Raw genomic sequence first — 12,462 nt, 5'->3', positions numbered from 1 at the left:
GCAGTGCTCCCAGTAAATTTTAGCGGAAGTTAAATCCGTACAGAGGTAGAATTTTGCTTAATTGGCTTAGTGGATAGCAGAGAACATAAGTTTTTGTTACAAACAGGTGCACACATGTCTCTGACAAGTTTGGACTTCATGGGAAAGAGGCAATTTAACCCACCATGGTCCAAGTTATGTGGAGTGGGCAATAATGACTTGCATTCACTGGGTTCAGTGATACTGAGTTTTCAGGTGGGGTCCAAATATTTCCATGAATATATGTAAGTTTTGCCTCAAACAGGTGACAGTTACTGCATACAATATTAGGATGGTATTTCCTATGTAAGCAACACACGAATACTTGCAATGTACTGTGCAATTAAGTGGGACATTATTTTGTCTGGGGAAAACTGTTTTCAGTGTTGTAGTGCTGCAAGGTTAGTCTCTTGTAAAAGATGAATCAATTAAGCTATGTGCAAGGTCAGTAAGGATCCATTTGCATGATGAAGTACCACATGGTACTGGGAAATTGCTATGGTTGAGTGTAGGATTTGAAGGTATATTTATATCTTGCACGGATGAGCCACTGAGAGAGAACGATGATTAGACAAATTATGTTTTTCGTATGCAGGAGAGGTGTATCCACATGGGACATAGACGGTAAGCAGCTGGTACCCACTCGAATAGGTAATTCTGGAACCAAAGACATGGACTTATTTTGGAAGATGATGATCAGGATAGGATGAATTCAGACCCTAAGCATAATAAAGCTGCCTGTGTAACTGCAGTACAGGAAAAAGTGAAACTTTTTGAAGGAAAGGGAAGATGAGTGACAGAGGAGTTGTTACTAGTATTTGAGGACTTGTTTAATGCTCATGGATCTTTACCCGTGTCCTGACAACACAGAATCCCAGCTGGTAATGTGACATCCATGTAGGATACATTGTATTGTGCAATTCACAACCTGCAGCTGGTGATGGAGGAGTTCATTACGCAGTAGTTACAGGCTGGCATTATTGAAAAAAGTTCTAGTTCTTGGCAACACTGGTGGTAATTTGACCGAAGAGAAGCACTGATGGTACCTGAACTTATCATTTTTGTTGTGTCTACAGACACCTTAAGTGTCATATGATTATGGATGTGTATCGAATACCAAACATAATAGAAACCTTACACAATTTGGGGCACAGCAAGTGTTTCCCCCATCACTGATCTTTCTAGCGGCTACCATTAGCTACACGCGCCACCAGAAAATGGCCAAAAATGGCCATTTACGGACTCATCAGTACACTACCAGTACTGCCATATGCCGTTTGGGTTGAAAAAATATGCCACATTTCAGTGCTTGTTAGACGAAGTCTTTCAAGGGCTGCAACCGAGACAGCGTCTGGCACATTTTGATGACAATTTATGTTTTTCTGGGGCCGCAGTGACATCAAGTCTGGTAACGACATTATGACTCCAATTTTGGGGCTTAATTGAATTCCTTTATCGCTATAGGTCTATTTCAGCTACTATTGCCATATTTTTTTGTGTGTGTGTGTGTGTGTGTGTGTGTGTGTGTGTGTGTGTGTGTGTGTGTGTGTGTGTGTGTGTGTTTTGCTTTTTGGGGCGGAGGGGGGGAGGGGGGGAGGGGGGAGGGGGAGCATAGATCGGTACTTATGTCTATATTTTCTTGACTTTTGCATCACATATAATTGTGGCCTATGATTCTGTGATCTATGTTTCTGTTTTATGACCTTTTTCACATCAATTAATGCTGTCCAAGATATTTTAGTTTATATTTATACACTATGTCATTGAAAGTATCCGGACACCCACAAAAACATACATTTTTCATTTTAGGTGCATTGTGCTGTCACCTATGGCCAGATACTCCATGTCGGCAACCTCAGTAGTCATTAGACATCGTGAGAGAGTAGAATGCAATGCTCTACCAAACTCGCAGACTTCGAACGTAGTCAGGCGATTGGGTGTCACTTGTGTCATATGTCTGTACGCTAGATTGACACATTCGTTAACATCCATAGGTCCACTGTTTCCAATGCGATAGTGAAGTGGAAACGTGAAGGGACACGTACAGCACAAAAGCGTACAAGCCGAACTCTTCTGTTGATTGACAGAGACCACTGACAGTTGGAGAGAGTCGTAATGTGTAATAGGCAGACATCTATCCAGATCATCACACAGGAACTCCAAATTGCATCAGGATCCACTGCAAGTACTATGACTGGCAGAAGGTGACAAAACTTTGATTTCATGTACGAGTGGCTGCTCATAAGCCACATTACGCCGGTAAATGCCAAGCGATGCCTCGCTTGGTGTAAGGAGTGTAAACATTGGCAGGTTTAACTGTGGAAAAATGTTGCGTGGAGTGACAAATCACTGTACACAATGGGCGATCTGATGGCAAGATGTGGGTATGGTGAATGTCCGGTGAACGTCATCTGCCAGCATGCATAGTGCCAACAGTAATATTTGGAGGTGGTGGTGGTGTTACGGTGTGGTCATGTTTTTCATGGAGGGGGCTTGCACCCCTTGTTTTATGTGGCACTATCACAGCACAGGCCTACATTGATGTTTGAAGCATCTTCTTGCTTCCCACTGTTTAAGAGCAATTCAGGGATGGCGACTGCATCTTTCAACATGATTGAGCACCTGTTCATAATGCACAACCTGTGGAGGAGTGGTTACATGACAATAATATCCCAGTAATGGACTGGCCTACACAGAGTCCTGATCTGAATCCTATAGAACATCTTTGGGATGTTTTGGAACGCCGACTTCATGCCAGGCATCAATGACCAACATCAATACCTCTCCTCAGTGTAGCACTCCGTGAAGAATGGGCTGCCATTCCCCATAAAACCTTCCAGCACCTGACAATGTGTTCCCGCAAGTGTGGAAGCTGTCATCAAGGCTAAGGGTGGGCCAACACCATATTGAATTCCAGCATTACTGATGGAGGTCACTATGAATTAGGAAGTCATTTTCAGACAGGTGTCCAGATACTTTTGATCACATAGTGTATCTTAAGGAATTCTTGCACAAAGGATGCGTTAAGTGTACAGAATTTTTTTATATAGTTTATGAAGTTAGCTGATTGAATTATTAATCTTTGCTGCTAATTTATCCTGGACTGTGAAAGATTTTCATTATGTCTATATTTCCCCATTATTGTAATGTAAGATTTCATCACAATTTTTATATAGTTTTCATGTTTCAAGTCTATTTATTCATTTAGAATGGTCTTTCGTTGCGTAGATGTGCACATATACGTATTTCCATTTCTTCATTGTAACATACTGAAAACTGCCGAGGACAAAGGTGGTGAACACAACAGAGCAGCCAATAAAATCCTCCTGCTTAGACCCATCCATGTAAACATCAAGAAAATCCAGGTGGTGCTGTAAAATCTCATTAAATTTGATTTCAAAACCATAGTCTGGGATACAATACTTCCTGTAAGCAGGCTATTTGAAAAGTAACCTGGGCCTCTTTAGTAGCCAGTGGTATCCCCTACTCCACTCTGGGCTCTGGACTTTCACATCCCTCACATGTAATAACTCCAGGCTCCCCCTTGCTAGGATCCCGAAGTGCCTCATTGCCCATGGAGTGTGACAGACGTTTCAGATGGAGATGGATAAGAGCAATTTAGGAATGGATGAAGCCCTGTAATGCTTGATGTATCATGAGGAGGAGATGCTGAACAGACAGCAAAAAGCTCATCAGCCTATGCACACAGGCTAGTAACTGGGACATGTGCGTTATGGAGGTATGAAGGCCTTGCTGATCCACTGCTCCGTAAGTCTGGTATCACACAAAAGCCTCATAAAATTGGAGCAGACATGCCTTGATGCCGCCCCCCCCCCCCCCCCAAGAGCCTATTACTGACATGTTTAAGAATGTTTAAGGCCTTGAGTCACTCCAGTTTTTAGTTTTTTAAGGCCATGTTAGCTTTTTGTCCAAAGTGAGGTTTAGATATTTCATCTTTTCTTTAAAAGTTAGAACAGTATTCCCAGTTTCAGAACACATTAATTAAAAAAGAGTGTGGGAGCAATGAAAATCAACACAGTTTTCTCCAAAGATAATTTAAAACCCGTGGCATTAGACTGTTCCTCCAATCACTTAATCATCAAATGTAGGGACGTGGTTTCAAGAAAGCATACTAGGTACCAGTTTTCTCCCACACTCCCAGTCCTCTCTCTCAAGCAGCTTGTGAGACTTAACAATAATGGTCTGGTTAGTGCAGTCCTTTTCTGTTTTAAAATAAAGATTAAAACAGATCTTTCCATGAGTTAAGAAAGTCTTCAGTCATCCAAATTTCATGAAAGAGCTGGAGGAGGACCTCCATTGACCACATATCTAACTCTTTCAACATATTGTACTACTATCAGGTTGTGATCAGATGCAGTATTCATGAGCTACTACCAATGTGGAAAACAACTCCCACACAGAGGAAGTCGTCTTGTACTTCTCAACAGTGGTAGAGTGGGAATCCGAATCAACCCTCTCCTGTGTCTCCTGATAATGGTGCATAGCTGGATCCTGACTAGAACTGGCCATAACGGTCTTATACAATTGAGCCATTGTCTAAGCAATGTTCTTGGTGATGTTGAAAGATACCCCTTCTCTTGTACAGCTGCTACTGGTAACTGAGTTCTGCCTTGAGATCCTCCTGATGGCTTCCCATACAACTTTGAGGTTGTGGACCTACTAACGGATTTCAGGAACTTTTGCCGAGACATCTGTTTACTCAACTGAATTATTCTTGTTTTCTTTGAATGCACTATTTGTAAGGTTCCAAGTATCTCATCTGTACAGCACTGGCAATCTTTTTATAGCCACCTTCCTGATCCTGATTGCAGAAAGACACTCATTTTTTCACCGAGGGGACCGGCTACCTCCTAGATGTTCCCACTGACTTTGTAATGGAGGCATCAGTGGCATGATGGATCACAGCTTTAATGTCATCCACTCAGTCATGGATGCTGTCACACTGTTCAAAAACTGCCAACTACCTGTAAAGCATTCAGTTAGCCTTACTGAATGTCAATCTCTGACACTTCCTTTCAGGATCTATTCTGTCAGGCGGATGGATCCATATGGGGGTAGTGGTCACTACCATGAAGGTCGTCATCCAGTCTCGATTCAGGAGTATGTGCAAGGGTAAGTGAGCAGAAGGACAGGTCTATGGCCATAGGCAAACCTGTAGTGGTGCTAAAATGTGGAGCTCGACCCATGTTCATTAGTATAATGTCTACAGTTTGTTTCAGAGCATCAAGTATTTGACACATGGAGCAAGTGGTGTTGGCTCCCCATAACACATTAAAATCCCCCTAAAGGGAGTAAGGGGACATTATAGTTCTCCAAGATGACGTGGGTGCATCTCACTGTCAGTGTGTTCATTAGGCAGTAGGTGCACAGAGCACACTGACAGTAATATGGGCCACTATCGGAACAGTGATCTCTTTTAGTGTTGTGGTTAAGGGGCAAAGGTAAGGAATGGTATCTGTCTTTGACAAACAATGCTACCCCACCTTTCTCCCCACCAGCTGAAAGATAGTTTCTTCTGTAGGGCCAATAGCCTGCAAATACAGGCACAGTCTGTTTAAAGTCTCTTTGAGAAAGGCAAAAACTCTCTGTCCTGTATCAGGTGTCTGAAGTCCTCCAGGTGAGTCCTGTGCCCTTTCATATTCCACTGGAGTTTGAGCCCTGCAAACGCATGGCCTATCCTTGCAGCCCACACGCAGCTGTGGTGTCCGAGTGAAAGCACCAATATGCTTTGCGAACGTTGGGAGAAGTTTCTGAAGATTACTGGTGCTAAAGACACTGTATGAGCATGTACATGCGGGCTGACCCAGCCTTGTGTGCAATGCACTTCACTTAGCACCAGGCTTGGGGTGAAATTTATGTCAATGACTAATACACATATAAATTACTATTCATTATTTGAAACTAACAAATTTTATTCAAAACATTATTCATTTACGTGAATGAACACACTTTCATCATCCGCGATTCAAAAACTCTTGACCCCAATTTTCTGGACATTTCTTTTGCTATTATGTGTCTGAAGTTTGTTTTAAGCCTACTTTTGTCATGGACAGCCAATAGAGATGAATCGCTTGTTTTTTAAATAGGCCATAAGACTTTGCTGCAAAATGCAAAAAAATGTTTTTCCAATCATCTCGACAGATTTGTGGTACACATATTGCAAGTGTGCTGCAGAATAGTGAACTATCTTACATTCTCAAACCCAGTGTCTCTTTCAAAAACTTTTTCAATCTCAAAGCTCCATATAACTGCAAAGACTGATGTTGGATGAAAAAACTACTCCATATTCTAATGACAAGATCACTGAGAGTTAATTCTAAAACAATTTGGGTTACTCTGGATGTCTAGCAGCATTCTATAAACATTTTAGGAGACTTAATTTAAAGTCTGGTGGTGTTAATCACTAGGAACCACCACATTCTTGCTTGGTTCACTCCTTTTGTAGCACTACAACCACGAATTGCGTAACTTACTTTGAGACAGATGTACCTGATAGTGTTATCAGTCTAAGAAAGGTTTTGAAGCTTGAGAGTTTTTGTCAGCTGCATTCGCATCATTGGCTGCTTATGTAGACTTCTTGCACTATGTTAGCAATGGGAGAGGCACATGTATTGGTAGGTCCAGAGACAGATAAAGGGCGCCAAGTCGGTAGTGTAGTAGGGCTGTAACACAGTACGCAGCAGCTAATAAGAAAATGACGTGCATTGTTGCCCACATACTGGGCCACTGCAACAGCCAGCTGGCTGCACACTGCCAATTGTGAGTAGGCTGTCTTGTGGAGAACTTACATAGCTGCCTTCAGTGCCCGTGCAGTTGTCCAAGCAGCCAGACCTACCTACCTTGCCTCCTGAAACGAATTTTGTGATGACTTAACAGCTTGCTGGGACTTGGGGGGGGGGGGGGGGGAATTTCCATCTCTGCAAGGAAGTACATTGTGTCTTTAAATTTATAGCTGTCTGTTTCTGGCAGCTTATTTTGTAAAATACGGCATGCATTTTATTATTGCAATTGCAAATTCATCTTTAATATCCACTGGGTGATGAAAAATTTTCCATTCTCCACTTATCTGCCAGAGTGTATTCTATAAACTGCCTAGTCTAAGACAGTTGGTTTTTTAAATGATGTTTTATTGTTAAGCTCCTTTCTGCGTAACGGCTCGTTAAATTTTCTAATATACCAAATGCCTCATCTCCAACTATGATGCAACCTATCGGTTTTCCCTTGTCTGATATGGGGTCTTTCTCTGATATTTGTAATTGTTTAATAATTAAATTTTCATGCAAAACTAATGGCATAAATTTTCCGTATGTTCCAACATCTATGCAAATGATCTTATAATCAGCAGTGTGTAAAGAAAGTAAAAGTGCAGAAAAGTAATTTTTATAATTATTGTAAAGTACATTTGTTTCAAGAAAAAGAGGAATAACAAGTTCCAAGTCATCTCGCTGGGCTGATCGGTCATGAGTGACCATCAGCTGGCTGGGCTGAATTGGCTGCGTAACATTGTGGCTGCCTAGTGCGTTATGACCCAAACTGCTGAGGGCCATCTGCTTATATTTTATTTGTTACACTGCAAATCAATTAGAGCTGTGCTAAACTTGAAGGATGGTGGTGTGCCTTGACTTCCTCCAGTCTCTGATCGGGTACAGCCCGTACAAGGGGGATGTACGTTTCAACACACACTCCGAAACACAGTCCAACTTGGCTTGGCATTATTGTTATTGTTATAGGTGAAAGAAGTAATACGAACAGAGAACATTGTAGTAGCAATCGAGGATCAAACCAGAAGTGGTCTGTATCTTAGCCACATTTTTGGACAAAATTATTTACAAAACAGAAACTGCACTGAGCCAAAGGAACAAATACAAATTCTGTACAAGAAGTAAGCAAAGAAAATATGGTGACATTTTTTGTTATTTTTTATTTAATTTGTAGATAATTTATTGGTGAATAGATTGTTTGCATGATCTACTTATTCAAATAATTATCAAGGTAGAAATCTACTCAAATAATACCTATCTGTTTTTACCTCCACACCTTACAGTTTACTTTCTCTTTCTGTTCACTGTTAATATTGTCAAATGTGACAAGTCCTACTAGTTCAACTAATCACGAGTGTCTATGGTGTAACTGGACTGAAGGTTTTTTGGTTGCTCATAAAGTTTGGCAATTTATTGTCTTGTCATACTCTTCACAAATCTTTTTAATTTGTTACATTCAAAAAATATCTACATGTCAATACGCCTTTTAGCAGCTGACTGAAAGCGAGCACTTATCAGCTATTTCATGGAAATATACAGTTCCACAACTCAAAAATGACCTTTAATAACATTTAGTATTTGGTTCTCACTTTAATTTTCATTATACTGTGGTGACACTTGGTGAATCTCAGGTACACAGCACGCACTTTCTCCACAGAAAACAGAAAATCTATAGCTAAAAAGAAATTCTACTCCTAAATGCATCTGAATGTTTGCTGGGCCCCATTAGTGCCACTACATTGTCTCGAAGATGTATAGGTAAGAGTCAGTTTTCCTTACCCGTGTGGCAAAGCCAAGCAGCTGTTGCGCGTCACTCCACAATTAAGGGTCGCATGACAGCGAGTGAGTGATGTGCCAGCCGCGTGCATGTGCATAGCAAATGATGTAGATGAGCCCTACTTGCGCAAATTCACCTTGTGGATGCAGTGCCCTAACTGGTGTATAGGAGCCATTACAGTGGTTGTGTTCTGATTTACCCAAGCCTTGTGCCAGGGTCATGAGGCACTTTTAGCATGAGGGAGAGTGGAGGGGGCTGCCTGGATGTGATGACTAGCCACGTAACTTCAAGTTGTCTTCCATATCAGCCAGCCCTGTCAGAACAATGTCTGATGTGCCTTGGACAGATTTTTACCTGAATGCTGTAATCCTTTCCATTCACCCTTTTTCTTTATGCATGATGGGGGAAGTGGACGTTGAGAGGGCACTCTGCATTTGGCGTGCCTTCTCGATGCTCACTGTGAAAATGTTGCTGGTCTCTTCTGTCATAGCTGCTTGGATCACTATGCCTTTACTCACTTTGCTTTGGCATGTACAGGGTGCTCATAGTGGTTAATAGTGTGCTGGGCATCATCTGTGTCAAAATGTCCACCTCGCGAACAGGTTTCTGCAGCACAAAAAGCGGCAAAGGCGGGGGGGGGGGGGGGGGGGGGGGGGGTTCCCTCTCATCTGCAGAAATGTTTAGACTGTCCCAAAGGGATACAATATGAAGAGGGATTCTTCATTTTGAGAAGTGTTAGAATTATGTAAACAAATAACATCTGTCCTGGAACAAGAATTGTCATGTCAGCAAGAGAAGTTCACAAAACCTGTTAGAGATTCATAAACTGCAGTAGAAGTAAGTTCTGAAATATATCACCTTACAGCAGAAAGTTGCCAGCCATTTATGGAGATTTCATCAAGAATTGTTTCAATATAGCTGCTGAAACAGTCTGCCCAGAATTGGCCCAACACAGAGAAAATTCAGTTAAATCAGATGACTGTGAAAAGAGGAAAAATAACTGCAATGTCAGCATATATAAAGGTCCAGTTAACAACTTACTCAAGGAAGTATGCTCACTTTTCATTGGCTGTTGATGAATGAACTGACATATTTGCACAAGATGTAACACATGAGGTAAGTATGGGAGCAGTTGACTGGAGTGCGTTCACTGCCAAAGCAAAATGGGGATAGCAATACATTTACTCGATTCTTGGAATTGTGTTCCAAGCTTTATATGGATTTGAGCAACTCGGCAGGTATTAAGACCAGCTAAGCAACTTCCACGATAGGAATTAATTATGTATTTGTAGCATTACTGAAACAGCACTTAGGAATGTTCCGATTCAACCAAATTGCACCATATAATTCAACAGGCAACTTTGTGCCTAAGAGTCTATGTACTGAACGAGTAACGAAAGTTTAAATTCAACATTTAATTTCACAAAATCTCATGGTCTATTATCACAGATAGTTCACACAGTTTCTTTAAGGGCAAAGATCCAATGGAAGTTTGAGTAGTTCTTGAATTTAATTGGTGAAATTTAAATTATAGACTTAAGAGAACAGACACACCCTCTAACAACAAAAGAAAAATTTTTCGAGATTCATTGCGTAATGAAATATTTCTAAAACAATACCGGTTATTTGAATATGTTAAATGTAAAATTTCAAGACAATGAAAAATCTATTACTCAACTTTATCTTTGTTCTTTCTGTCTTAAGTTGAATCTGTTTCAAAGCAGACTGAAGCACGGAAACCACAGCCATTTACCCAACTATAAATAAACGCCTGAGAAGTTTAACACCAGCTTCATGTGTGCATATGACGAAAAAATTGATAACTTGATATCAGAATTCCAGTCTTGATTCAGATATTTTCACAAGAGGAAGCCATTGCTCAATTTCTGAAACAATCCTTTTGCCATTTTGCTTGAAAGTGCACCAGAACAGATGCAGCTTGAACTTGTCAACATACAAAATGATGAGACATTTCTAAATGAATTTTGTGATGGACACCTGATTAACTATTATTGTGCTGATTGAAAATAAATTGTCACATAATGGATTACACGTGGTAGAGTCTCTCGGTTAATGTAGAGAAGTACTATAAATGGCTACTTACAAAAACTTTTCACAATTTCTTTTTATAGTTCTATATTTTCCATAGTATTACATGTACAAGTATATTTATTGCAGTGTAGTGCATAGAAAATCCTCACGAAACTGTGGCAGATGAACAAGTGTCACCAAATTTTATGTTTTCCACGCAGTGTCACAGACGAAAATATATGGGTCTTTTTCCTCTGTAAGAGAACTGTGATGGGTACCTCTTACCTTGATATGTTGCAGTTGTTTCTGCAGCTGGCTAAATTACTGATCCTGAGAATTTGATTTTACAGTATAGTGCACCCCTTATTTGAGCATAAATGTTAATTGCTAACTAAACAACGAACTTTCACATTCCTGGATTTTGTGAAGTTATGAAGATTTGGTTCTGTTCCCTTGGCCTGACATATCACCTTAACGCTTTGTTACTTTTTCTTTTGGAGTACTGTGTTCACATACCCTAATCCCAAGAACACAAACAGCTCCGAGAATCATCATCAGTGCTGACCATTATCAGTAAGTTATTACTTAAGATATGGAACAAATTTAACTACCACTTGGACTTTTGTGACCGAAGAGGCAAATGTTCACAGTTCTATTCCTGCAATCAATCATATTTGTACACTTAATACTTCGGAAACTAATGTATCTTTTACAGCAGCCCTGTATATTTGTGAACCAAATTTTTCCTGAATGAACAGCGACGACAACACCAACATCAGAACGAATTGTTTCACCAATGACAATTCACAATTTTGCACTTAGCTATGACAAGAATCAACCCAAAAATAAAAGCCATTCTGAAATTAATGTAGTGTTTTGTTTCGAAGTGAAACTCATTGAACCAAATTTAACTCCAATGTTAACCACAGTGACAGTGTGATCTGCAGTCCTACCAAGTCTCTACACCCCTAATTTAGGCCTAAAGACAAGAAGTTTGAATTCAGTTCTCAATTTAACCAGCCACTTCCTACACCATTTAAAATGGGTGTCTGTTCCCTATCCAGTTATGGAAGTCTCCATTTACATGAAAGTGATAGCCAGAACGAAAGAGGCATGAATTCTACTTTACACAATGCTTACCTCTCCATTGCTGTCTCTTATTCTCCTGTTGAATTCTTTGCCTTCCAAAATAAGGAAGTCATCACCGGGTTTTATAATTCCACATTTCGATGCTATCGACCTAGCAGTGTTTATATTATCACCAGTCACCATCCGAACAGTGATTCCAGCTCGCTGACACTTCCTTATAGCATCTGGTACCTTAAGAAAGAGAGAGCAAGAAAAATAATTTTTTGATCAAAAGTGGGTTCAAGGTATAACGAAATGACCTACCCAACAAAATTTTAACAATTAAATTGAACTATAAAAATAATTGCTATTGAAGGCTCTGTGAGTGAACCTGTAGTGGAAAACAATGCGTTTTCTATGCTGTTTATTTTATTTCAGCTACAGTTGACTGCACCTCTGAAACAGTCTGCCTTCTTTGAAAGATGTAAATTTCTTACTTCCAAGTATTAGTAGCAAGGGGTGTTTCTCTCTCTCTCCTCCCCCCCCCCCCCTCCCCCCCCCCGACTGCATGTGACTAATGCATTTCTAGTAAAATTTTCATTGAACCTGAATAACAGAAATCATTTCTCCTACCTCAACCCTCTGCCCTTTCCTAGTATTCTCAATAAACCACTATCTTTACAAGCGCCACCTTACAAGCTTTTACTGAAACAATGAAAAAACTCATTTTTGGTATAATATGTTTTTGTTTTCTAGAATATTTTTTCTTTGAAATGAACATATTTT

The 12,462-nt window shown here is 40.3% G+C and overlaps 1 protein-coding gene across 5 annotated transcripts in view; it reads right to left on the bottom strand.

The window, feature by feature from the left end:
• LOC124723141 (plasma membrane calcium-transporting ATPase 3) overlaps positions 1–12,462 on the bottom strand; it is a 720,425-nt gene that overhangs the window by 35,772 nt on the left and 672,191 nt on the right. For all 5 annotated transcript variants that reach the window (XM_047248331.1, XM_047248333.1, XM_047248330.1 and 2 more), the window contains one exon: positions 11,749–11,928. In XM_047248331.1, coding sequence (XP_047104287.1) covers positions 11,749–11,928 — 180 coding nt within the window. The remainder of the gene's footprint in view (positions 1–11,748; positions 11,929–12,462) is intronic.

Source organism: Schistocerca piceifrons, chromosome X, assembly GCF_021461385.2.
Source record: "Schistocerca piceifrons isolate TAMUIC-IGC-003096 chromosome X, iqSchPice1.1, whole genome shotgun sequence".
NCBI classification, from domain to species: Eukaryota; Metazoa; Arthropoda; class Insecta; order Orthoptera; family Acrididae; genus Schistocerca; species Schistocerca piceifrons.
This window is presented reverse-complemented; position numbering and strand designations above follow the sequence as displayed.